Source organism: Lagopus muta, chromosome 17 (assembly GCF_023343835.1).
Source record: "Lagopus muta isolate bLagMut1 chromosome 17, bLagMut1 primary, whole genome shotgun sequence".
NCBI classification, from domain to species: Eukaryota; Metazoa; Chordata; class Aves; order Galliformes; family Phasianidae; genus Lagopus; species Lagopus muta.
Genome location: NC_064449.1, coordinates 6,694,546 through 6,719,615, shown reverse-complemented (window position 1 = coordinate 6,719,615; position 25,070 = coordinate 6,694,546). Strand labels below are relative to the sequence as shown.

The following is a 25,070-nucleotide window of genomic DNA, read 5'->3' as shown; positions in this document are numbered from 1 at the left end:
ACCGCCGCCCTCCGCCGCCACCCCCGCGCAGGGGGAGGGGGGGCTCCGCCTACTCCCGAGCCGCCCCGCGGAGGCCCTCCGAGCTCTCTCCGTAGAGCTGAGGAGACCCCGGTCAGAGCCGCCGCTCCTCGCCGCGCCGCCCCCGCTCCCCACCGGCCGCGGCCGCCATCTTCCCCCCGCGCGTGCACAGCCGAGGGCCTGGCGCTCGGCAGCCAGCGAGCGGTGAGGAGAGGTCAGCCCCGCCCCGGGGCAGCGCGCGTGCGCGGCGGGTGGGCCGAGCTCAGCCTCCCATTGGCTGCCCGCCGCGCCTCATTTGCATGCTACGGGACAATAACAGCGCGCCGCTCCCGGCAGCCCCCGCGGCGCTGGGGCGGCCCCGGTTCCCCGTGGAGCCCCGGGCTGGCCGTAGCGCTGCGGTGGTCGCGGCCACGAGGCGAGCGCTGGGCTGTGGCCCCTCGCCGCCTCCTCCAGCTCTACCTGTCATTATTGCAATTATGTTTTCAACACCGGGGCTGCGCCTAACCCAGCTATGTGCCCTCCACGCCCATATCGGGCCGCGTGTCTGGCGTGCTCGAAATAACTCCTAGGGACTCGGTGGCCATTTGCGCTTTTCTGGTGATTAAGGACGGTTATGTGAGTCATGCGGCACTGAAAAGTATTTTTAAAGGACGACTCCTCATGTTTCCCTGGCAGCGTGCGGTTTTGTGTAATGCGAACTCACTGCGTGTGATGGCTGTGATTTCTGGGAAAATAGGTGAAAGTAGAGAGGATTCACCCGTTATGTAGGGCAAACAGATGCCAGAGCACTAAAGATAAGGCTGCAGAGTGCTGAGATAAGGCTGCAGGGTGCGATCGTCACAGAACAGACACTTAGCATTGCACGTGGGACAAAGGCATGGCTGTGTGGGTGGCACGGCGTCAGGGCATGGAGACCCCGAAGGACTGATCCTTCCCTGCTGCCAGCCCTGGGTGCGCAGAAAGGTTTGGTGCTGCTTGGAGCTCTTGGCTGGCAGCCCTGAACGTGCACTGAGTGCTGCGTTAACGAGGCTGCTGCGCCGCCTGCCCAGAGATACATAACGAGCAAAACAAAAGGCAGACATAAAGCAGAGGGAGGTGTGAAAGCTGAACCCTAAGCTGGTGAAAGGAAAAGCTGTGCGGTGTACAGCAGGGATCCAGCCCGCCGGGAGCATTGCTGAAGAACTGTCATTAACAGCATTAAGGCACAGTGAGCATTTGGCTGCTGTGCACCTTGACACAGGGACAACGTTCGTCCCCTTTGAAGTGCTAAAGGTTTAAGCAATGTGTGAAACGCTTCAGCCTGAAGCTGAAATGGTATCCAAACTTCATTAAAAATAATCTGCCCCTTTGTAATTCTGTATGAGGAGAATGAAAGTGCATAGACCACAAAGACCAACTCAAGCCCAGCCTTTCTGAACTAGGAAACTGCTGCACAGCCCATTTTGCCAACATGCTGCTAATAAAGGAGTGCTGCTGCCATGGCCATCAGAGTTGCTGCCTCACCTCCTCTCGTACCTAGAGCAGGAAAGGGAAGTACATATTTTCAGAGTTTCCCCAACAGTCATTCTTTCCCTTAACTCATTCTTCCTTCTTGTCCCTTCTATGCTAAGACCAATCCAGCCTAATTCCTGCTTTAAGGCACCAGATTTCAGTCCTGCCTACAGTGCTGGTGTGCCCTGAGACAGCTCTCACCATCACAAGGTGTTCTGTCCTACACTGGCTGGATGCACACCGCTTCTCCATCTGTAATCCCCCACCTCACTTCCAGCTGAGCACGAGTTCTCCATGCCCCATTGCAGTGAATTCCCTGAAGCAGGATGGGACACGCTCTGTAGCGCTTTATCAATCGGCCGTGCCTCACAGATTGAGAAACTCAGCATGAGAGCAGGGCTGTCAAATACACTCGGCAGAGCATGACTCTGTGTTCCTGCGAGGCCATGCTGTGAGCAATTCATAATCCCTCCATCCCTGGTCACCCACTCAGGCTGGTCCAGACGGCCAAGGAAGACAACATCGTTTACGTAATAATAATTAACCTTTGCTGAACTCTTTCACTCCTTGTGATGACAGTTCCCCAGATGAAAGATTGCTATTGGCTTTCATTCAGAAGATCACTCAGCTCTTGGGAGAAAAAAACACCACCAAGCCCCCATTTTAAATGAAATACAAGAGGATTGGTTCTTCCTAGTATTCACTATCAGCACTGATAGATCTCTGTACGTACATTGCTGTCTCACTCAGTACTATTATTGTACCCTCAGGGCCAAGATCCTGCCAAGTGGTATTTGTTTAAAATTCTCAAATGCACAAATTTGGCACAAAAACTGGAGCAAAGGGCATTCCCCTGGTTACAGCAGCTGGGTGGAATCTTCCCACCTCAAAGTCCAAAATCCATTTACATCAGTTCGTTTAAGCTGCAAAACGAAATGAACTCTTCCTGCTAGGCTTGCTCGCACAGACTAATAAGTGAGATGGGGAGCACAAGGCAGAAATGCTGTACAATGTAATCGACTGTTGAAGGCACAAGCAGTTTTTCAGCCTGTGTTAAGACTGATTCACTTGTAGCTGACGTCAGTACTCCCTCCCTACTACTTCGCCTTGGAATTGGAGTATGATAAATATTACCTGTAATGCCATCTGCTGTACAGAGGCAGCACAGGGCTCCAAGGCTTCCCACGATTTATTTAAGAGTTAATGTTGTGCTAGAGCAGAATGCACTTCAGGCTTATTTAACTTTGTTTCGACTTTAATTAAAAATGCCTGTCCACCTGTATTTCTAAAGTCATCTGTCACAGAGCAAAAACCATGTTTGCCTTGCAAAGAAGTTTGGACAGCTTAGTTAATATCAAACAGGAAACTGCTGCGAAAATGACAGTGTTACCAGAAGTGCCCACATGGAAGATGCAGGGTCAGGAGATTGCTCTCAGGGTGAGCAACTAGAACCTCCACATGGGACCTCTGTGATACCTGGGGAGAGCTGACTTATTTCATGCATCAATTTCTCCATTGGTTCCTTTGGAACTTCACCTAAGTTATCCAGCTTCTCTGTCAAATACAAACTACTGCAGATTAATGGTGACTGTTACTTTTGCCAGTGTTTTGAATGGATCAAACTGGAAATATGTGTTTGGAATATGCATATTTAAGTGCATACATACTTAAACTAAGGCACATACAAAATTGTTTCCTCGCAGGATTTTTTCCTAATTTTAAAGTACCAGGAATGATACCACTTCCTATAGGAGCTCTTTCACAACAGTGGGTCTGATGAGTACTTTTTGTTACAGAAAGCTTCCTCACACTGAAATCTGTTCCAAGTCTGTTAAAAGCTTTGTGTATGGCGTGTTCAAAGAGCAGCGCAGGCTCAGCCAACAAACAGCTTGAGCACCTCACCCACTAATTTATGAGGACCGTGTTTATTAAACTAATCCTACTCTGAGTTAGCTTAAACTTCCAAAAATAAAATGGAACTGTTTAATCAAAAGGATACATGTCCATAAGCAGAATTTCTGACACCTTCACACTGAAGAGAAACATGCTGACTTTGCCCGTTTGTTCACCTAGATTTGAATATTTTTAAGTACATTCAGGATGGGTATTGATTGGTACATGACTCTACTGTCTTTTGTTCTGAGAACAATAGTTTTGTATGTGTAGCAGTAATTAAACTATTTGAAACAATTTTAGAAGGAAAGGGCTATGGTGGAAGTTAGTTATACGAGTGAAAATGAATTTTACTGAATCAGTAAAAAGTGCTTAAATGAGAGAAACTGAAATTTAGGTAATGTTTTTTGCTTTGTTTTAGCATCTCATAAAAGACACGTGTGTTAATTCTGTTTGTGTTTATGATCAGTCACTTGATAGACTTATTCCTGCAATGTTTGGATTGCAAATGGCACACTATGATGTTCAAACACATCAGAACCTTGTTGCTGAAAGTAAAATAGTAATACAGTAAATCCCTTAACATGTTTTTTAATAGAGAGCAATCTACTGCATTTTAAACTGCCTGAATTTTCATTTCATAGGAATTCCCATGTGGGTATCATAGTGCCCTTTTAAATTATTAATTAATTCATGTTGATGGATAAATTAAAATATCTCTGACGGAGGACATGCATTATTTATTAATGTCCTGATCTTGTCCTACATGCTGTGGGGTGCTGCTTTTTGGAACCTGCTTCAGAAGTCTAACACAATGATGGGGTTTTGGTTTGGTTTATTTTTATGGTGGTAGGATTTTTCAAATGAGCTCTCTTATACTTGGCTTTTGCTTTGACTTTTTCTACATCAGATTTTTTTTTCTCCCAGATTCTTTCAACAATGACTTTACTCATTGCATTCTGTTTGTGCAAGTATTTCTGGAAGGAATTCATGATTTTATTGAACTATCACATCCCAGTGGTAAGGAATTCATTAATTAATCACTTAAGCATTAATAAAATGGAAAGTCAAGTAACACAACACCTATGTTCATCCTATATCCTGTTCTTTCACAGCCAGTCTTGGGGATGGGGTTAGGTGAACTATTGGTCTGAGAAAAGTCCTAGGTTATTTCTAAGGAAAAACATCATGAGAAAAATAGATTAATTGCTCTGTATGTTCCTACTGAACAGCCTCCCAGTTTCAGTGGTAGATGCGGTAAGAAATAATACCTCTTTACTCATCCAGCTCCTTCCCACATGTACTCAGGGTTCAATCTGTTCTTGAGATGAGCCCAGAGATTTCAGCAAGGCTTGCACTTCCTATCCACGACTCTGGTCCATTGTGTATAATCAGCTTCACAAAGTTATTCTGTATGCAAAAGTAACACATTAAATTCTATTTTCCCTTGTACATTATCAACAGCTCTTTTTACTCATTTTAAATCCATAAGAGAAGTGTAAACTAGTGGGGGGTGATTCATTATTAATTATCTGATGATAACATTGTTGAACAAGTGATGATAAACAGTAGAGCACCAATTTCCCACTAAAACAACAAACTAAATTCCAAGTTCAAGAGGTAGGAGAAACACCTTTATGCTTGTTACCTGACCCTGTGTGGTAGGTGGGAGCAGATCACTCAAGGAATTTCAAGGGGTTGTAAGCCCCTAAATCAGACTCACCCAAAGAGATGCCTGCTCTTTAACACCTAACAGTGGAGAGAGCAGGCATGTGGTCAGACTCTCCCTGCAGGCAGGACAAGCACGACGGTAGTTAGAATTAAAGCTTCAAAATCTGTTTTACTTTCTCTCAAGCAAGAGGATCTGGAAACTTCACTTGACCATGAGGAAGGAAAAGAGCTTCACCTGCCTTTCAGCAGGCAGGAAAACATGCCTCCTTTCCTTAGGGGTTACCTAAAGCCACCTGAGTCTCAGAGCTACAGCTCTTTTAACTCCCTCAGCTGAATTCCACACCCTGTGCCTCCTGCTTTGTGAGGCAGGGCTCGGGAGGACGCAGCATTCAGAGCAGCACAGCCAGCCCTGCCCTGCACCTCGCTAGGAGGCTGCCAGGCCAAGTGAGAAAGGCTGTGGAGTGGAAGCAAAGCCCGGAGCTTAGCATTTCTGAGGAAACACCAAGGAACTACAGGCGTCTGTGTAAGTCAAACGCAGATTTCCCAACTATCAGATCGGTACAAAATCACCCTCCTACACCACAAGATTAATTACCACAGAACGTTCAGAGCTAGAAGGGACATACCAGGACCACTTGCAGAGTACTGACAAGGCGAAGGAGCTGAGGAGAAGAAACTGATAAACTTTAAAAGCTAACGAAATGCGTATTATTAGAAATAAAGCTGCAAAGACCCGCTAAACTCGGGCTTTTATACTCCAAGGGGGGGCCGCTCCTACACCACCCCTCATAACACCCCGCGCCGCTTCCCATGATGCCCAGCGGCCGCAGGGGGGCGCTGTTTCCCATCACACTCCGCGCTCCCTGGCAACCGCGCCGTTGCTAGGGGAGGCCTTGGCCGTTGCTAGGGGAGGCCTAGGCTGTCGTTGGGGGCGGCCTAGCAGCGGCTGTCATGGCGGCGCTGAGATTTGGCCTGCTTCTTTTCTTGTCGCCGCTTCGGGCAGCCGAGCCCAGCACCGAGCTCCCGTCCAGCCCAGAGGCGCCATCGATGACCCGTGCTACCGCTTGGGAGCGGGGTCGTAGCGGGCCGGCCCCGCTCACGGACGGTGGGTGCCGGGTGGGGCGGGGGACTGCGCGGCGCCTGGCCGAGGGGAGGCCCTCTTAGGACCTTGTGGGAGCCTCCGCTCACTGCTGGGCCCTTGGGCCTCCTCTATCTAGGATGAGACTGTGAGGCAGCTGCCCTGCTTCCTTCTGGTGTTTATTGCCGTGGCACAAGTTTGTCCCAAACTTTAAATCCAGTCCTGTTTCTTTGATATGCAGTGCTATCACGACACAGATCACAAATGTTTATCATTGTGGTGTCAGAAAGGGCTTCCTGCTGTCTTTTAGTTGGCAGGTAGACTTTTATTTAACTTCTGATTTCCCAGTGTAGTTGTCACCACCACAGTTTCTCTCAAAACATGTTGTCCCAGTCTGTGCCTCCTTAGGGAAAAGAGCCCTAAATCCTCCAACTCGGAGAGAGAAATTCACAGTCTTGTCTTCTGTGTTCAAACTGCTCTTGTTGACAAGGTGACCTCAAGGTTCCATCAAAACTCAGCTGACAGAACACCACCACCTCAGAGATTCCAGGAACAGTGTGGGAACTGTTCAGATGGTCAGAGAGCATCCAGGAGGCCCAGGAGAAGTGGGAAATAGTCAGATGGAAATAAAAGAGGGATAGTTTTGAAAGCAAGCATTCTTTTGAAATCTTGCCTGCAGTGTCTGTGCTACCCTTAAGTTTAGATTTATTACGGAACAGCAATTCTCAACAACAGCTCAATAAAATATTAAATATTCTTTGAATATGTAAACTGGAAAACCTAAGAGTTTTTTTTTTTTAAGAAGCTGCCAAATTTATTTAATACAGACCATTTACAGTATTGCTAGAAATTGCTTTCTGTATTGTTACAATATTTAACAGTATCTAAAGACAGAGAGAAAAAACAAAGAGGTCAACTCTGGTTATGCTGGCACATCAGGCAAATGTATTTCTGCATTCCAGGGCATTCTCAATACCTATAAATCACTGCTCTTATCAAAATGTTGCGAGGTTTTTTTCTTCCAAATATATGAAGCAAATTGATAAACATAATTTCAATACCTCGTAACAAACAGGTAGCATCACTGCTTTGTATCTTTTATTGTGCAGGACCCAGTTTCATACCTTTATACCTTCAAAATTCCTATGAACTCTGGTTGCTTTTTCAATTTCATAGGGAAAAAAAATGTCAGATTCTGGTACGCTCCCAGTTTTGTTATTTGCTCCTCATGGATTTGCTAACTGACAGAAAAGAGCTTTTAAAAATGACTTGGAGAAAAAAAAAACAAAACATACACAAAAAACCAGCATGAATTTGGATATAGACTTTTGCCCATTGTCAAAATAAGGCGAGGTGAAAATTGAAAGTGTTAGGGAACATGCTGTAGTGTGCAAAGTTCCAGTCCTAATTGGAATTTAAATCTTTTCTCCAGTTGCCAAGCTGTGTGTTTGTGATCTGCTGGTGGCACAGTGTGATATAAATTGCTGTTGTGACCCTGACTGCAGTGCAGCAGATTTCAGTCTCTTTACTACGTGTTCAGTTCCTGTTGTCACGTAAGTGAACAAACAGCTATCTGAAATACAAAATTCAGTTTTATTTGTCTCATGTATTTGTATGAGCCCTATATTCTCCTCTGACAAATTTCTAACCAGTCTCTTCCCCTGCCATCCTAGCCCCTTCCTACCCTTTCCCCAATCCTTAGGCCTGTAAACTTTTGGCTCCCAACCAGGCAGAACAGCAAATTGGCCTCCCAGCCCAATTTCTCATTCCCTGTTTTCTAAATTTGTGCTTCTTCCTTTTTCTTCCTGTTGTACTGTCCTACTGTGCGTGGGTGCTTAACTGGTGAAGCCTTGCATTGAAAGAAGAATGTATCTTCAGACCTTCATCGATATAATGCAGTGTCTGGAATTTAAGAAAGCTGATGCCACGCGACCATCTGGCCACCTCCATAATCCAGCAGCAGCTTCTCAGTAACCTCTAATTGAGGTTTACAGTATCAACTAGAAACATGATCAATTCAGGGCTTAATGAAATGGTGTGAGTGTTGCTCTGATCCTAGTTTTACAAGTCAATGGTCTCAGCCTGCTGCCTCGCTGCCAATCTGTCACTTTACAAACAGTAGAATGTAACTTTATATGCATAAAGTAACATTGCTGGTTATTTCCTTGCTATTTACAGTTTATCTGAAAACCTAATTTTTTTTTTACTTATCTCCATCCTCTCAAAAAGGAGTTATGAAAGCTCACTTTATTATCTTAATGTAAAATCTCTTGGTGACTTCTCAGAACAATAAGTACAGCACTTCAACCCACCTTCTGCATAAATTATGCCAATCTGAATGCTGGGGTTTATTCTTGGTGCTTTGAAATTTGAATTAGCAGTCATCCCAGACTGCCATTTCTTATTGTTCTTGCACATAATGACTACTGCTACCCATTTATAGATATTTAGGTATATCAGAAAGGTCTAATCAACGCCTTCCTGAATGACAGTTAAATTGCCTCAGGTGAGTGTTCTGTCTTTGTCAACTAGAAATGCATAAAATGAAGTTGTAGTTGTCCCCAAAAATTCTGTTCTATAAAATGTTCATTTTGCATGAATTTTCCAATGGCAGCAAGTATTGTGGATCTCATTATTTACATTTGGATCTATGTACATTTGTGTAATTGTGGTAATCGTTGAACGGATTTTGCCTGATCAGAAGTGAGAGGTTATGTATTGCATCTGAAATACTGAGGAAAAAGGGTGTTTGATACAGGATGTGATCCTGGTAGCCAGCATTTAAGTTTAGCTCCATGCTTAAAAGGTCATTTTGGAAAGCTGTTTCACTTTCTCAGTGCCTGCCACTGACTGCTGTAACTCTGCCATTTGCTGCCTCAGCACACAAAGAGAACTTTAAAATATGGTCAGTAGTAACTTCTAGTGGATCACTGATTTTTTTTGTTATTACTTGCAGAGGTGACAGCCGTCTTTGTAGTCAGAAAGCTGCCATATATTCACTTGATACTGAAGCAAATCCACCAGAAAGAGTTTTTAAATTAGTTGACCATGTAAATCCCAGTGTTTTCTGCATTCATGCTACAAACTGTAAGTAATGTTATTGCCCATATTAAGCATTGGACACCTGTTTTTAGAAGCTCTCTGGGTACAAAAATAGACTGAAGTTAACAATAACTAAACTTATCAGAAAACTGATTGTTCTGTGCTCGTGGTCCTTATGTTGTAATACTTTTATTTGTGAAACTATCTCGTACTCCAAGTCTTAGTCTTCTCCGTTGAAAGTATGCTCCTGGCTCTAACGAAGCTTAATTAACAATTTTAATCTAATTTTATTTTCCATTGGCGAATCAAGAGCCGAAAAGTGACATTTTCCTTAAAAAAGATTATATGTTTTATCCTAAAAGTCACCTCATTCTTTAAAATGTTTTGGCAGATGAACAAGCGCTCTCCTTTAGCTCCCCTGAAATACCTACTGCTGAAAATTTTGATCAGCTGCTTAGAAAGTATGGAAGTGCTACTTTCAGTGCTGAGCCCGACAGCTGGAGTATGAACTCAGATGCTTCAGATTCTTCTGATGCAAATGAAAGTTACAGATATGAGGTACATGATTGCATGATTCAAGTAGTATTAAATTGCTTTGTAAAAAAGCAAGCGGGCATTGTTTGCATTTGCTGGTAAAAAATTTCAGTACTGTAAAAGGAAAATCGTTGTTTTGTTCTTTAAACATAGAAATATAGAAAGAAACTGTAGTGTTGTATTGGCTTTCTTCAAAAGTGAGCTGGATTTTTAAGATCTGAGAAAAGTAACTGGCTGTTCTGAACAAAGAAAGCTGTTAGTGGTGGCTTAAGAATTGACATGCAAAGCGGTATGTGGTGTTGACAGATGTAATGGAAAAAAGAACTTCTGTTATACAGATTTGCTGTTCATGCAAATGCTCTAAAACTTTCCATGAACCAAAATACACCCATATATTTGAATGTGGCATTTTGTTTGCAGTATGGGGTTCCTATACAGACGGTGGATGCATTTCTCAGGCTGCCAAGTCCTGTCGTCTCCTCTTGGTGCTCTGATGCAAACCCTGCAGGTTGGAAAATGCAGTTGAATTCCAGTTTATTTGCAGTAGAATATTCTGTTCTAACTTGAGTTTAATCAGTCAGTGAACCATCACACACACCAGTGTAAATGCAGGTAAAGATTTGTGAACAAACATTTTACAGATATCTTCTGAGTCTGTGGAGGTTTTTTTGGACATAGGTTGGGAGTCGCATTGCAGCTGATAGACATTCACAGCTAGATCTGGGAATCCTTGGTTGGTATCTCTTTTAAATGTTTTGTTTATGCAACAGTAAAACACCACTGACTTCATAATTGATTTAATTGATGTAGTGAAGTAGTACAAAGGTGACACTGTGAGGGTGTGTTGCATAAGCATGACCTAACTGGGCAACCTCTTTAAGACATCTCTTTAACAGAATGAGGTTTCCTTCACAGTTTGAATGCAACTGCAGTCAGACTTGCAGACTTGAACCCTACATTTTGAACTTTCAGTTACTTGGAAATCTGTAAAGGATAACAACCAAAAAGAAGCTTGCATTTTCCAAGACCCTTTGTTATTGTTAAATATGTTCTTCCGTAGTTTTTTACTTGTGTTTTTCATAATTAGTCTTTAATTTCCTTCAGCAAGACTTTGTGACTCTCTTCCAGGGTTCTTAGTGCAGCAGGCTACAAAATGCATTCGATCAATCAGCGTGGAAAACTGTGGCAACATTGAAGCAGCTAGTATGCTTTTTTACATCAACTCCAGCATTTTAGCAGTAAGTATGATCTGAAAGCATCATACAGCTGACTGTCCATATTACGTAGTGTTTTGCATTTCCAGAATGAAGTAACTGCTATTGCCTACAGGATATGATGTTTGTTTTTGGTATTTAAACCATGGGTTAGAAAAAATCCAGCAGAGTTTCATATAGAAAGCTTTTAGAAATGTTTTTACTTCATGCTGAAGTAACAGAAGCATTTACCCTTGTCTGCTTAGCCAGCAAAAGTAACGGTCTGGAAGACAGAAACTTGTGTCACTGAGCTAACTTTGCAGTGGCAGCAGTTTTATGTGCTTGTGCATGTAAATCTTTGTACTTAAAGAACCTGTAAGGTTGAATAGTCTTCAGTTTTTAATAATGGTGTTAATGTAGAGTTAATGCACACGTGTGCAATGATCTTCATTATACTCCTCAAAGAATGTGACCTTTTACTCCTCTGAGAGAGAACATGTTCATATCCAGCCTACTACCAAGTCCAGTCTGTGGCTGTTTTTCAAAGCTAAGGTTACTTTTTCATTCTTTTTTGAACAGGAGGTTCATATTTATACAGAAGTCACCTGTGCAAATGTTGAGGAATATTAGAGAGGGCCAAATGGACAGTAAAGCTGGTTTGTAGGCAGCTCCCCTTGTGAAGATGGGACGTGAAAGCAAAAATTATTTTGTTTTGGGATGGTCAGAGGGCAGAGCAGGGAACCCTTTCAGTGCCAGCAGGTGGAGCTAGTGGCAAAAGAAATGGCGAAATCATCAGCCCAGGGAGGCCGGGAGCCTTTGGTGAGCAGACTCACACGAGTGTTCCTTTCAGAAAACCCCATCATTAGGAGCTCACGCTCACGCCAGGCAGCTTGACAGATATGAAGGCCTTCCCAACAGAGCGACCGCATGTAACCATGCACTTATAATGACAGAGGGATACTTAACTTCTCATTTATCTGTTTAGAGACCATGAAATTGTGGACTCACTATCATGAGAATGGGGCAACAAAAGCTCTTCTTTGGGTACAGTCTTGCAGATTTCCTAAATTAGCATTCTGTGAATGGTTACAAATGTTTTTGCACAGACTTGCAGTACGAAGAATGTTCTCTAACACCCTGAGGACCAACAAAATGATACACAGCAGTAGTAATGCCATGCTGAGGTGCCTTCTCCTTTCGGGTGCAAATGAATTTTTTCAGCCTTCGTTCTGAGTTGCAATCAGCATCAGAGGGAAATACTAGATTTGTCTTGTACTTCTTGTATGCCTTGCATGTTCGTTAGGAGTGCAGACAAACTCAGCCTGGTGGAAAACTGCTGGTAGTCACTAAGAAACTTTCCAGTTGCTGCCAGGGGAAGAAGAGCACTGAACTGTAAGATTTTGCATAGTAGCCACAAATAGCAGTTATTTTCACACTCCCTAAATACAGCAGGGTGTATCCAATGACTCTCAGTATTCAAAAATCACTGTAATGACAGGGAGTTAAACAGGCAAAGCAATTAAATCTTAATTGCTTTACTTAACTGCTACTTGTAATAGTTCATACCTTTGCTATTGTTTGAAATTGCTCTTTTATTCTTCTCTAGGTGCCTAAATCAAGTCAGATGGTAAGTATCTTTCTAACTTGGAACTGGGGGGAGTAAACTTCTTACTCTGTTGTAGGCAGCGGGAGTTTTTCACTGACTTCATCAGAACAGTGACTTCAGCCTTGTTCTTTAGAGCAAAAAGTAAAGCAAAAATCCCCTGCACCTGCCTTAGGACAAAAATGCTGCAGTTTTTATTCAGTAATAATATTAGCAACTCCAAGATAACATGCTACCAACAAATATCGTGCTATCTGCAGGTAACTTTAATCTGATGGAGTACCCCAACATGAAACTATTGGCTAATTTTATTTGCTTTTTTAGTTGAACTTCATCAATATGCCTGCTTAAAGGACTGTTGACTGCTGTCCCTGCAGAGCAGAACTTCTGAAGAGTCACAAATGTAACGATACAGAAAAAGCCAGAAATAATTATACATCATATTTGGAAATGACACGGATTGTTTTTCAGGTTAACATTACTGTCCGGTCCGTAGTTGTCCAGTCTCTGAATGGAATGCAGACTTTACTTAACAGCAGTGATGTCCTCAGGCACCCTGTGATTTTGAATGAACTGTGCATAAATGTAGTTCTTGGGGTAGGTATGACATTTGCCTTTCCCTCTTTTGTTTAGTGGAAAACGTGTGCATCAAATAACTTCTGATTCACAGCTTACAAAGATGTGAGAGAAGCCTTGCCATTTCCATAGATTGTGGTACCTCCAAAGCTGGTATCACAAGAGAAGCACAGACTTTAGGATAGAAGAATACATTCTGCAACAAAATAATATCAGTCAAGATGAAATATTTTTTATTATTGCTCTACATATATAACACAATGGACAATAAATGAGTTTAGAATCCAGATTACCCTTAGGAGAATATGACTTAAGGCACAGTGGTAGCAGAGACAGAGGAATACACACTGCAGGTTACCTCTTTATCCTAAGTAGATGAGCGTTAGAATTACACCTAGAAGTTTATCAAGAATTCAGCTTTGAAGAGGCTCCAAACCTAGATCTGTTTTTAAACATTGCTAATCAGTGGCTTCATTTGGTAACAGTCACATCCTAAATATACTGATGTGGCTACTAACTTCTTTGCAAATGCTATGCTTCTGTCAGATCAAATTACAGCTTTTCTCGTGGCCTTAAAACTCCCTCTCTTCTGAGGTCAGAAATGATGGGCAGAATAGAATAAATAACAAGCACTGAAAATACTGCTTTATTTTAAGGGGGAAGCTCTTGTTCAGCTTCTTCTATTTTCTGAGCCCATTCTTATTGCAACTGAGGATAGAGTACATCTCTACAATGCAGCTGAGCATTTCTTAAACAAGGAGGAAGGAAAACAATACTTACATAGTTTTAAATTCCTTTATTTTAGTTCCATACTCTTATCTACTTGTTCTAATTAGTATCTAAAATGTTTCATTTTCAGGTGAGTTATCATATTACATACACAGACACAGGAGAAATAACAGAAGCAGCTGCTTCTTTTGTCTTGGGAGCAGTTAACAAAGAAGCACTTTCAATACAACAGAGCTTTGAAATCAGCTTTACTCAGGTAACTGCTAGAGATGTTATGGATGACTTGGTGAAAGACATTTAATTACAAAACTTATTAAACTTGAATCAGAGCAATTGTTAGCAGCAAGGTAAAAACGTAACTTGTCCTGACTACACAGATGAGGCAGCATTTCAGAAGTGGGCATTAAGGGCCTCCAGAGACTGTTATTGGTGTGCAGAAGACTCGTCCTGTCGCTGTGTACGAGCATATCCAGAGAAAGCAAAGCTGATCCCAGTATCAGAAAACTGGGATATTCTTACAGCGAAGCTTTACTGCTGTACAAGGCAGTTAATAACTGGAAGAACACTGAAACATTTTACCATTTTCCAAATATTTCAGCACAAGATGAGTAATACTGTAAATTTGTGTTGCAGGTGAATACAAATCCAGTGCCTTTCAGTGGTAATCCTGGTTATGTTGTTGGACTGGCTGTAAGAGCAGGCTTCAAGCCACAAGGATATCCTTTCCCTGCTGCAGTTCTGCTTTCAACACTTGTTCTGCTCCAACTTCACAAAGACTTTCTAGCTTGGACACCCTGTACATTTCATCAGTTCCTTACTGAAAGTAATTGTATGCTTTTTGGCTGTGTTCTAGAAGTGACCAATGCCTGTCCTCACTGCAATCTCCTGGAACTGTGCAGTGAGGTAGACTCAGATCTTCACTGCATGCTCTAATGCTTCTCCATGGTTTAAGAGGAGTCTTGGGTTACTGCAGCATTTTAGATAAATCTTAAGGATCTGACTGCAGATTCTTTCTTCGTAATCCTCAAGTATTGTGTTTCCCTTTAACTGTGTGTTACATCAGGCATCATTCAGAGTACTAACAAATACAGTCAGCTCACTATTCTGCAAAGCACAGCCAACCAAGATTGTCTCACAGCACAGGAAGCCAGAACCCCAGTGTTATTTGGTTACAACATGATATCAGGCTGTAAGTTACGGTAAGAGGATTTTTTGTTTCCTTATTCAGTGCTTTTAGCCCCACAACAACCCTTTCCATTAGGATCTGTTCACATCCTGGGACATTCATACTGCTGTAAGAGTATTGGGAATAGAGTATTTAATTATAAGAAATATCATTTAATTAACAACGTTCTTTCTCTTGGAGAGATTGCTCACATTAGCCACTTTAGCCAGAAGGCTTGAGCAGTGCGTGACAGCAAGGAGGAATTACTTCTGTGCCAAACCAATGGATTTTGCTTTAACTTTTTTTTTTTTTTTTTTTATCCCCCCTCCCCGGCAGAATTACAGCAGCTATGAATTGCCAGCCCTTGGCTCAGATCCTCCTGGATTTACTGATGGGACAAAGCTTTCCTGAATATGTGGCCTCATTTGGAAATTCTCAAGCCCAGGATGTGCTTGACTGGGTGCCAATAACTCACCTTCGCATCTCAGAACAGGTGAAGATTAACTCTCCCCCCCACTATCACCCTTTCTATCTCCTGTTCTGGGATCTGAACCTGTTCTCAGCTTAGGTTTCTCAGACCTACACGAAAAAAAGTGCAGAAAAAAAACCAAACAAACTGGAGGTCAGTTCCTCTGGAATATTCAGAAACAAGGAACATTTCCCTCTTGCTGTAAGGAGAGCACTTATGCTACTTTGAGTGGGTTGAATGACAGTTCATCCTCAACTGCAGCTTCTGTAGAGGTTTTTTTTTGCATCTTTTTTGCAGCTGAACAGTGAATGATTTCTATAAACAGGAACATGAGAGTTAAAAAAGAAATAATCTAGAAATATTTAAGGTTATAAAATTCAAAACTCTGCCTTGGCAAAGTTAAGGGTTTTCTGCTGTCCCAACCACATTACTAAGATGCCACTATTAGGAAAGCCTTCGTGCTGAAAAGAGCCAGCTCAGCACTGTCATTAACAGCCAAAGCCCTGCTCAGATCCAGCAGCCCTACCTGAAGTTCACTTACGAGGTCAGTTTGTCGCCTATGGAGAAACTTCAGAGACGCCCCCAAGCTGTGGCTGTGCTGTCTGTGCAGGCAGCAGTGCAGGGCGCAGGCACGGCTGAGCTGCTCTGCTGACCTCCTGCAGAGAGCTTCCTGGGGGCACTGTGCTCAGCTAATAAGATGAATAAGTCATGAGGTTACTCCCGTACCAATGAGAGGATTTCTAACACTTTTCAGAGCTCCTGCCAAATACCAGCAGCACTTGACATAGAAGTGAAGTGGACTAAATACGGATCCCTAGTCAATCCACAAGCCAGAATAGTAAATGTTACAGCAACAATCACTACTACTACATTGAAGCAGGTATGTAATTAAATTACAGGATCTCAGATAAAAAGAATGGCTTGTTTTGCTTAGGTATCAGCTGTGCAACAGTGACCTGGTTAATCTCTCTAGATAAAGATAACACTTTATATTAGAACGTATCACACCCACCAGATTCTGTTCCAACTCAAACATGACTGTGGGCAGCTTGCCAAAGCTTCAGTAAAATTTGTACATCAGCCATGAAAAGAATTGTGGAACTATACATGGAAAAACCTTATTACAAATAACAGCAAAAAACAGAATTCAGTTTAAACAAAGCAGTTATACAAGGAGAACAGCAAGGCTAATGCCTGTTTGTATTTTCATTGCAGCCTCCTCTGGGAAGAGAAAGGACTATTCCTATAACAAGTTCTGTTGTTTTCACTGATATTTCTTCACCTGCAGAACCAGGCTATAAAGCTTGGCCCACCATTAATGCCAAGTTACCCCATGACTTTTTCTTCCCATTTGTCTAAGGTAAGTGCCCAAGCCAAAAAAAAAAAAAAAAAAAAGGATAAAAAGCTAATTTCTTTAATTTCTTTTTCTATTTTTAATCCATTTCCCAAAGAAGCAAGGTTTATCCAGTCACTGTGCTGGCCATCCCTTCCTTCCAAACTGTAGGCATGCCGAGTTAAAAACTGTTCAATAGAAGAAAAGGTGAGCGAGCCCTCGTGAGGGTTCTCAAAAGCTTTAAGGCAGGGGAAAAAAGAGAAAGCAGCATGAGTGATGAGTTGCACCAATTGCACTTCTGCTGGGAGGAAAAAATGTTGCACATGAGCTTCTTGGGGGCTGCAAGCTGGCCTGTCAGCACACATTCAGCCAGCAGCTGGGCACCCTGAGCTCACCCCAGATCAATGGTCTGGGGCTCATGGCAAGCAGGTGGAAAGGGAAAGAAAGGGAAGCAGCACAGCTCTACAGGAAATGAGGTTTTATTATTCTGTGAACAGCAGAGCTAATTGTTAATTAATCATGTGGTATTAGATAAGGCCTCCGCTTTGTCTGTTTCTATAGATGAATGAGATACACATTCCTGGTTATTTTCCCCAAATCACTAATTTATTACATTTCTTTTTAAAAATGTGAACAGTTAAATGATGCTTTCAGAAGAGTTCAGTGACCTCCAGCTGGCTGTGGCTAAAATCAATTGGAGAAGCCTGCTGCAGTCAACACCTTTTGAAATTCCTATTCCTCAAGTCTCACTCTTTAACTATAAAATACCCCAGGGCTGCCAGTACCTGAACAAGTTGACATGGTATTCAGACACCAGCCTAGTCCTTTACAATGTGCTTCCTAATTTATTTATTTTTCCTGGAGTCTAACTGTTCCCAGAAGTCCACTCACCTAGATCTTGTCTTACAGATTCCTTTAATGTGTTCATTTATGAGCTGTGGAAGCAGATGACTTTGTAGCCCAGCAGGCTGCAAACGAACACTTAAATGGAAGAAGAGATGATAGAACACAGGATCAGAACTCAGATCTGCTGTTGAGAATCAAGCATTGTTTGACATAAGATGGCATGTGTTTGCCTCCATTCTGGGGCTCATGTGATTGCCAGCTAAAGAAGTCAGATTACATAAATAATGAAGTGGCACAAGCAGCAACAGAAAATGAATCAACCAGCAGCGTGAAAAAGAGCTGTTAGCAAAGAAGAGATGTAGCAGTGGTGAATGGTCAGCTGTGAGAGATGAAATGACCTTTCCAGCCTGGATTCTTACGTCTGCTACAGCAAGTTTCTACAGGGTGATGCAAAACAAAGAACCTTATCACTGAAAAACAGAATTCCTTGAAATGAGTGGTACTTCCTGAATGTACAGCTTGTAAAGTTGTGTCTTTATTAAATTATTTTGCACTTGTCTGTACAGCTGTACAAGGGTCTTGTGGAGTCACTGCTTACAGGGAGCACTCATTTAATTTTCCAGTAAAGCTATTTTCACAATCCCAAGATCTAATCAAAGTGTGGTCAAATAGAAAACATTTACAGAAACACTACAGCAGAGAAAGCAGGCAGAGAGGAAAACCCTTCAGGTCAATCTGATACGTTTCAACGCTGCACTCTCCACGGCAGACTTCCCCACCTTGGAAAACTGGCCTTCTACGTTTGCTCGCTGATGAGCCCGTGCTGTTTTAACATCCTGGTAAGCCTTTCAATTTCTTGCTCCTGTTGGAGACAAAAGTCACCTTGTTCACACAGCTCTGACCTTAAAGTAGTTTCCTAGATTCCTACAGATCTTCCCATTGCTGGAACGTGTCTCACTGCAGGAAAACAGGACAACCTGGCTAACACAAGTAGGACAGAGGTAGCCGTCATTCCTTTGAAACAGAAACAGCTCAGGGAAGCACAGGCAAGGCTGCGGTTCCTCACAGGCACAACCTCACAACTTGCTGATGAGGAAACCAAGCTGGCAGCAACAAGCTTGCAAAAGAATCCCAGGCCAGCTTGTTCTTGGGAGCAGCTGGTAGGTAAAGCATGATTAATTTAAAAGTGTTTTCTTACCTTCTCCACACAGCTGTGTTGAAGTTGTTCAACCTTTGTGGCGAGTTTCAGGTTCACCTGCTTTAGCTTGGACACTTGTTGTTCAGAGCGGGTCTTCACCGATAAAATTATTCCTGTGCAACAATTCACAGTGGGTTCATTTTACAATGTAAAACAACCGCTAGCAGGAGGTGAATGGTACACGGGGAGTTAAGCTTGTTCCTCTCAAGCTCTGCTTCTGTCATCTTATAACCACCTTTCCCAAGTGCTTTTCTTAATGAGGAGGTTTTTAGATGAGCCACCCCAGGGACTCGGATACCGATGCTCTGCTGGGATGCTCTGGCCTCAGAGCTGAATTATTCTCTCAAACTGTCATTCAAAGCCTGACTTTGAATTCAGTCCATTGGCAGAGCTGGGGGGATGTAACCAGTGCTGCATACAGCGAGGGGCTGCATTCTAGCAGGGCTCAGGGCTCCCATCACAGGACCTGCTGAGCAGCAGCGCACAGCTCAGCCCTGGGCACAGTACTGCTGCCAGCACCACACGGTTTGGCCTCAACTTGTGCAGCCCAGCAGCAATGGCACACAGTTTCCCCTTAGAGCAGAAGTGACACCTCTCTACCAAATTATTCTTAAGTTATTACATGTGAACTCAACCCACACAGTGAAGGCAGTTTCTTCCCACTCTTTTCTGAGGGGAAAAAAACCAAACCAACCAACCAAACCAAAAACCTGCTTGGTAAGAGCACCAAGAACAGCACAGTCTCCCTGACAGCTCTTCTGCCTGTTTACAGAACAACATGCACTAACTCAGCCACCAGTGCATGCCTGTGTTTCCAGTGCTACAGGCAGCAGGCCTGCAGTTTTGGGGTTCATTTCTCCAAAAACAAACAAGCAATGCTGCTTATTTGCACTGACAACATCAAACAACTTCCATCTGCTGTAACCCGGCCTCTACCAACCAGCAGGGGCTGAAAGCACCAAACTACACAGCACCCAAAGTTCACAGTGGTTTGGTACCAAGCGCAGAACCAAGCAGGTGGGCACGGTGAGCAGCCCTGCCATGAGAACAGAAACACCCAAGGATAAGGTTTCTTTGCAAAAGCAGTGCTGTTTTCCCACTATGAAAAGGTGCATTAAGAGATACCAAGCTCCTGTGGCTTATGCATCTACACACCAGGCTGCTTTCTGTCCAGCATCCACTCCCAAAGGGCTCAAGTTGCTCTCATCTCCTCTCAGCCTCCAGAGACACCGTCCCCATCAGAATGGCACCAGAGGTGCCAGTTATGGGGACTAAGAATCTCTTTTCTTCCTACTCTGACTCACAGGGCTCACAGCCCTGAGGCTCAGGAGGCTCACTCCTCACCAGGAGTGCATTTGTAGGCACAGGGCTGGGGTCAATGCTCAGGCTATGGTTTCATGCAGGAATTAGGGACAAGCTCATTACCAGTATATTCTTGAAAAAGATAAATAAATAAATCACAAAATGACTTTTCTTCAAAGGTAGGAAAGGTAGGTTCTTCAAAGGTGGTTCCAGCTATGGCAAATTTAGAAGTGTCAGAACTTACAACCATTCACCACAGTTTATAATTCCAGCAGAAAGGTCTAATTTGGGAACATCTTGTATTCCTCTTTTTACAGCAAATCCTTTGCCTCCCAGCGAGAAAAACCCAGCAGAAGATCAAGATGTTCCCTGCAGCACCCCGGGGGGATGACGGAGCCGCAGCAGAGACAGAGCCATCAAACCCACACTGGTGCAGCTCACCTTGCTCCCTGCTAAAGCACTGCCAAGAGGATCCTGCGACGCAAACAATGCTGTGCGTCACATCCCTTCAGGAGGGAGCTGTGCAAGAACAGCGTTCCAGTGGCTTGCAGGGGAACGTGCTGCTGTGCGCCCGTCACCGAGTCATCGCACCCACACCAGCTATGGGTTGTTTTTGTTCCAGAGAGACGACAGCCTCAAAAAGGTCACACTCCAGTACAACTTAATTTGGTGAGAGAACAGGACCCTGCGCTCTTTCTTTGGGGTGGGAAAGAACATGCAAGGTAACTCAGGGAAGGGCAGCAGACCCAGCCTGTGCCACGTACCATTGATGATCCTGGCCACACGCCACAGCCGCAGCAGTATCAGGAGCCCCACAGCTTCAAACTCGTGCTCCCGAAAGAGCAGGACGAGGTCGAGGATGAAAGACACGACGACAACGACGCTGTCCAGCACTTCGAACTTGTGGTGGAAGAATTCCCGGCCATAAATGAAGATTTTAAACCCCACCTCAACCAGGAAGATGGTGAGAATAGAAAGGGAGAGGTAGTGGAAAACCTGAGAAAAGAAAGTGCAGATTTAGAGTTAGGAAACCATCCTGTCTACATGTGTGGGGCAGGCTGGGAGCCTCTGCCACTCGAGGGCACCTCTGGCTGAGCTCTGCAGTAGACTTTGGCTGAACCAGAGAAGAAGAGTGCTGAGCACAATGCAGCTCTGCTGAGCCCAAGGAAACACAGAGCTGCTGTACAGACCATGGGCTGGTCAGCTTTCTGGCAAGCTCTGTAGCACCAAAGAGAGGGAAACAGCAGTTCCTCTTGATCCTTTCTTGTGCTTTACCTTTGGGGCTATGTGATATTTGTCTGGATGGATGATCTTCAAGTCCATCAGCAATTCCCCAAGGACCAGCAAGGCATCCACGACGACCAAGAAGACAATGACAATCTGTTGGAGAAGAACTCAGGTGAACCTCTCCAAGTGCAGCAGGTGGGCACAAGTCCATAGGAAACCACTCAGCTCCCACCCTGCACCCGATCCCACATCATTTCTGCTCCCACAGGTGCCTTCAGGCCGAGCTTTGCCTTGTTTCCCTTTGCCTCTGCTTACCCTGCCTCACCTGAAACCTGCGTGAACTGAAGAGCTTCTTCATCACATCTTGGAAGGTGACGTGGGCACGGGAGGGCTCCAGTTTGATCTCCGAATCCTTCTCCCCATTGTCCTCCTCCTCTTCCTCCCACTTTTTATAATCGTTGCTCCACTGTACGGGGTCATCCCCCACCACCGTGAAGTGTTTCAGGTACCGGGACATGGCTCCGGATCAAGCGAGCATCACCTGCCTGCGGGACCAGAGCTGAGCGTCACCTCCCCGGGGACGCGAGATCTCCCGTTTCAGCACCGTGAGCGCGACAAGAGCGCGGCGTTTCGTTCTGAGAACAAAGCCTGCGGACGGGAAATCGCTATACGGTGCTGCTGCTTGCTTTGCATCACCGCCCACGGCACAACATGACCCCCCCACACCTCCCAGGGCTCCATGCACTGCTGAACTCTGAGGCTCTTCCTCAACAGGTTACTTCCAAACATCCCAAAACTTCAGCTACAGGAGAACAGCAGCAGCCCTTATTGAGACCGATCCTCGCTGCGCACTCAGAGCCTCCCTCAGCCCTTCAGGCGGCCTCAGCCCAGCTCCTCCTGGTCCCTCTCACCCCACGCAACAGCTGTGACTTCCCTTCCTTCGCATCACCCCCAGCTCCAACCCAAACCCGTGGATGTGGCCTGACATCGAATGGGGCTGCGGGAGGGGCTCTGATTGCTCCTATGTTCCCCTTTCACAGCCCTTCCTCTTCTGGACAACTTGGCGAGCTTGCCCAGCCCACCAACCCACTGAGAACCCTCTCTTGATGCCAGTGCATAAGTGCATCCCCATCCCCATCCATTCCTGGCCAGGAGCCCAGCATGGGCCGACGCTCGAAGCTACCAAACTGAGGTGCCGCCAGTCACAGGATCCAGAGCCATTGCTGTGGCACAGGACAACCCAACCTATCCCCAACCTCTCCACCCTGTTGACACCGAACCGACGCCGAGACTTTGCCAACACGGGGCCAAGATCCAAAGGAAGACGAACGTCCGCCCAACACCTTCACCCTCGACCCGGGCTGGGAAGCCGTGGCCAGGCCCCGCCGACCCACAGCCCCCCGCTGCCCCCGCAGCCCCGGTACCGTGCGCGTCCCACTGCCGCCGCTTCCCTCCCGCTGCAGCGGAGCTCCCAGCCCGGCTCCGCCCCTCCCGGCCGAGGGCGGCCCCACTGCCCCGGCCCGGCCCCACCGACCCCCCCCCAGCCCGGAGCCTCGCTCCCTTCTTGCTGACGTTTTCCGTTTTCGCAGCATTTTTTTTCCCCAGTTCGGCCCCGCTGGACGTCCATGAGCGGAAGCTGCAGGAAGAGGATACATCAAATGGATGTTAACTTTGGGTTTGTTTTCCTAAACTTTTTTTTGCAAAATCAGCTGCGTGCTCGTTTTGCAAGAAAATAACACGAGGGCGGGCACAGAAGGGAAGCCCGAGTGCTGAGACCAGAACTCAGCTGCTGAAGGGTGCGGATCAGTCCCACGGAGCAGACGGAGGTCGGGATCAGGAGGATTACAACGGTGTAAACCCGAGAAACGTGGCCCCTGTTAATCCACCTCGATTTTTAGGGGCTCTACTTACTTTGGGAACCCACCATCTTTCAAACACAGCTGCTTTGGGAAGTGCACCGAGCAAAATCAGCTGCAAAAGGATCAGGGAGGAGTCTCTGCTGCAACGAACTCAAAATATCCTCAGTGCTCCACCAAGCAAAAGCTCTGCTTTTACCTGTTTCTTTTTCCTTCTAGAGAGCCTAACACTTTTCCCAGAACCTTAACCCAAGCACACAGCCCTGTTCTCAGCCCGTTCCCCAGGGTGAAGGGGAAGCAGTGCATGCAATGCCCAGTGCAGAGTCCCAGAGCCCCCTCCCCAAAGCACCTACTTACAGAGAACAGCACAGGTGTGACCCTGCAGCAGCAGGGAGGAGGAGCTTTAACCTGGGCGTTTCCAGCTCATTTAGGCATTTGGTCTCAGCTGGCCCCCAAAACACCAACGCGATCAGCAAATGCAAGAAGGCACCAGCTCAGGACTGAAGTTGCAGACAGCAGTGCTTCCTCATGAGTGCCCTGCAGACCCGAATCTGTTCTTGGTAAGGAGTGCAGGATTTAAGGAGAAAACACAGCCAGCTGCTGTGCTGCGTGAGAGCCGAGTCAGCCGACAGGATGGGGAATGCAGGTTAAGCTCTGTGGGTCAGAGAAATACCTTGTGCTCCTGGCTGTCATCAGCTCCAATCTCACTGTGGAACAGGGCCTCCACCAGCTCTGATCCATGCTGGGGCAAATTGTTATTGCTCCTCAGCTTGGGGACAACTTTTTTTTTTGGGAGGGGGGGAATGGACAACAAGGCCAAGAATGCTCAGAGCAGCTCTTGAGGATTTACTGTCAGCTCACCCATGTTCTTCTATTGCCAAAACACAACCCATCACAGCTGGCTGATTCTACCAAATTAAAAGGAGATTTAGATTGGATACAAGGCAAAAGTTTTGACCCTGAGCACAGTGAGGCACAGCACAGGGTGCCCAGAGAGCTGGTGGTGCCCCATCCCAGCAGACAGCCATGGTCAGGGGACAGGGCAGTGAGCACTGCTGGAGCTGTGGGTGTCCCTGTGCACTGCGGGCAGTGGGAGCAGACGGCCTTTGGGGTCCCTTCTGATCCATTCTATGACTGGTTATTTTTACTCCATTTGCTGAAGGCAGTCACTCTAGAAAATATACATGCAGTGAGTGTATGTTGTATTTTCTTTTTATAGTAACAGTGCTTGTAACCTTGTTAATTGCAGGATGCGCCTTCCTGCACTGGGATGTGTCAGGATGGTGTGCTGGGCTGCAGGCACTGGGACAGGGCAGGAGCCCAGCGCTGCTGCAGCCCATGCAGGAGGTCAGCAGCCTCTGGGCTGTTACACTGCTGTGGATGCTCAGCTTTGGCCACCTGCACCCTAAGCGGAACATGCCGAGAGTGCGGATGCTGAAAGGAAGGGCTTGGGCTGCATCTGACAAAGAAAAAGACCTGCACTCCCCAAGGTCCCCAGAGAGAACGTGCTCACAGTCACGTTCTGCGAGGCAATACTTTGAATAGGAACCGCTTTGCACAACCCCGTGTGAGCCAACAGCACGAGGGAGCTCAGCCCATCTCCAGCACCTGCACTGCAGCCTTGCCTGCCCTAAAGCCTTCCCCAGCCCGTCTGCTTTTGGCTGCTTTGCAGGACTCAGGCCTGATGCTGCCGCATCCAAAAGCGCTCTCTTACATCTACTTCTCATTCAACAATTCATGTTGAGCATTAAACTTGGATGTAAAGGATGCTGTGTACACCAGGGCAGACGTTGCTGAAACTCCCGTAGCCTCCTGTACAGCCTGAGTGCCTTTAGTCCGGTCCTGC

At 45.3% G+C, this 25,070-nt stretch overlaps 2 protein-coding genes and 1 long non-coding RNA gene across 9 annotated transcripts; 1 reads left to right on the top strand and 2 right to left on the bottom strand.

Annotated features, from left to right (window-relative positions):
• Window positions 1-419: 419 nt before the first annotated feature.
• On the bottom strand, window positions 420-5,776 carry LOC125701732 (uncharacterized). Of its 2 annotated transcripts, none has more exons than XR_007380345.1 (4): window positions 5,700-5,776; window positions 5,126-5,189; window positions 4,674-4,812; window positions 420-1,533 (listed from the first exon to the last, which is right to left on the bottom strand). It is a non-coding gene; the product is annotated as an uncharacterized LOC125701732 (long non-coding RNA). The 2 variants fall into 2 exon arrangements; XR_007380346.1 differs by lacking the exon at window positions 420-1,533 and adding an exon at window positions 2,594-3,578.
• A 203-nt stretch (window positions 5,777-5,979) lies between these two features.
• TCTN1 (tectonic family member 1) lies at window positions 5,980-17,817 on the top strand. Of its 2 annotated transcripts, XM_048964162.1 has the most exons (15): window positions 5,981-6,178; window positions 7,584-7,704; window positions 9,108-9,238; window positions 9,585-9,751; window positions 10,148-10,235; window positions 10,856-10,965; window positions 12,527-12,547; window positions 12,995-13,120; window positions 13,959-14,084; window positions 14,462-14,546; window positions 14,889-15,027; window positions 15,330-15,486; window positions 16,217-16,342; window positions 16,678-16,822; window positions 17,705-17,817. In XM_048964162.1, exons 1-14 carry the CDS (start codon window positions 6,025-6,027, stop codon window positions 16,819-16,821), a joined length of 1,695 nt encoding a protein of 564 aa, XP_048820119.1. In that variant the 5' UTR covers window positions 5,981-6,024; the 3' UTR covers window position 16,822; window positions 17,705-17,817. The 2 variants fall into 2 exon arrangements, with proteins under 2 accessions (XP_048820121.1, XP_048820119.1); XM_048964164.1 differs by lacking the exon at window positions 16,217-16,342 and having other exon boundaries at window positions 5,980-6,178.
• HVCN1 (hydrogen voltage gated channel 1) lies at window positions 16,837-23,691 on the bottom strand. 5 transcript variants are annotated; one of them, XM_048964168.1, is made up of 6 exons: window positions 23,582-23,691; window positions 21,694-21,913; window positions 21,417-21,521; window positions 20,906-21,137; window positions 18,840-18,952; window positions 16,837-18,503 (listed from the first exon to the last, which is right to left on the bottom strand). In XM_048964168.1, exons 2-6 carry the CDS (start codon window positions 21,883-21,885, stop codon window positions 18,438-18,440), a joined length of 708 nt encoding a protein of 235 aa, XP_048820125.1. In that variant the 5' UTR covers window positions 21,886-21,913; window positions 23,582-23,691; the 3' UTR covers window positions 16,837-18,437. The 5 variants fall into 5 exon arrangements, with proteins under 5 accessions (XP_048820125.1, XP_048820124.1, XP_048820126.1 ...); XM_048964167.1 differs by lacking the exon at window positions 23,582-23,691 and adding an exon at window positions 23,280-23,556; XM_048964169.1 differs by lacking the exon at window positions 23,582-23,691 and adding an exon at window positions 22,941-23,202.
• Window positions 23,692-25,070: the final 1,379 nt, after the last annotated feature.

What these genes read in the sequence shown, in the direction of transcription:
- TCTN1 (XM_048964162.1), top strand. Translation starts at nt 6,025, where the DNA reads ATGGCGGCGCTGAGATTTGGCCTGCTTCTTTTCTTGTCGCCGCTTCGG. An exon ending in CTCTGATGCAAACCCTGCAG is followed by an intron (nt 10,236 to 10,855) that starts GTTGGAAAATGC and finishes ACTCTCTTCCAG; the next exon opens with GGTTCTTAGTGCAGCAGGCT. An exon ending in TCAACTCCAGCATTTTAGCA is followed by an intron (nt 10,966 to 12,526) that starts GTAAGTATGATC and finishes ATTCTTCTCTAG; the next exon opens with GTGCCTAAATCAAGTCAGAT.
- HVCN1 (XM_048964168.1), bottom strand. Translation starts at nt 21,885, where the DNA reads ATGTCCCGGTACCTGAAACACTTCACGGTGGTGGGGGATGACCCCGTA. An exon ending in TCAGTTCACGCAGGTTTCAG is followed by an intron (nt 21,522 to 21,693) that starts GTGAGGCAGGGT and finishes CTTCTCCAACAG; the next exon opens with ATTGTCATTGTCTTCTTGGT. An exon ending in TGTGGCCAGGATCATCAATG is followed by an intron (nt 18,953 to 20,905) that starts GTACGTGGCACA and finishes ATTGTTGCACAG; the next exon opens with GAATAATTTTATCGGTGAAG.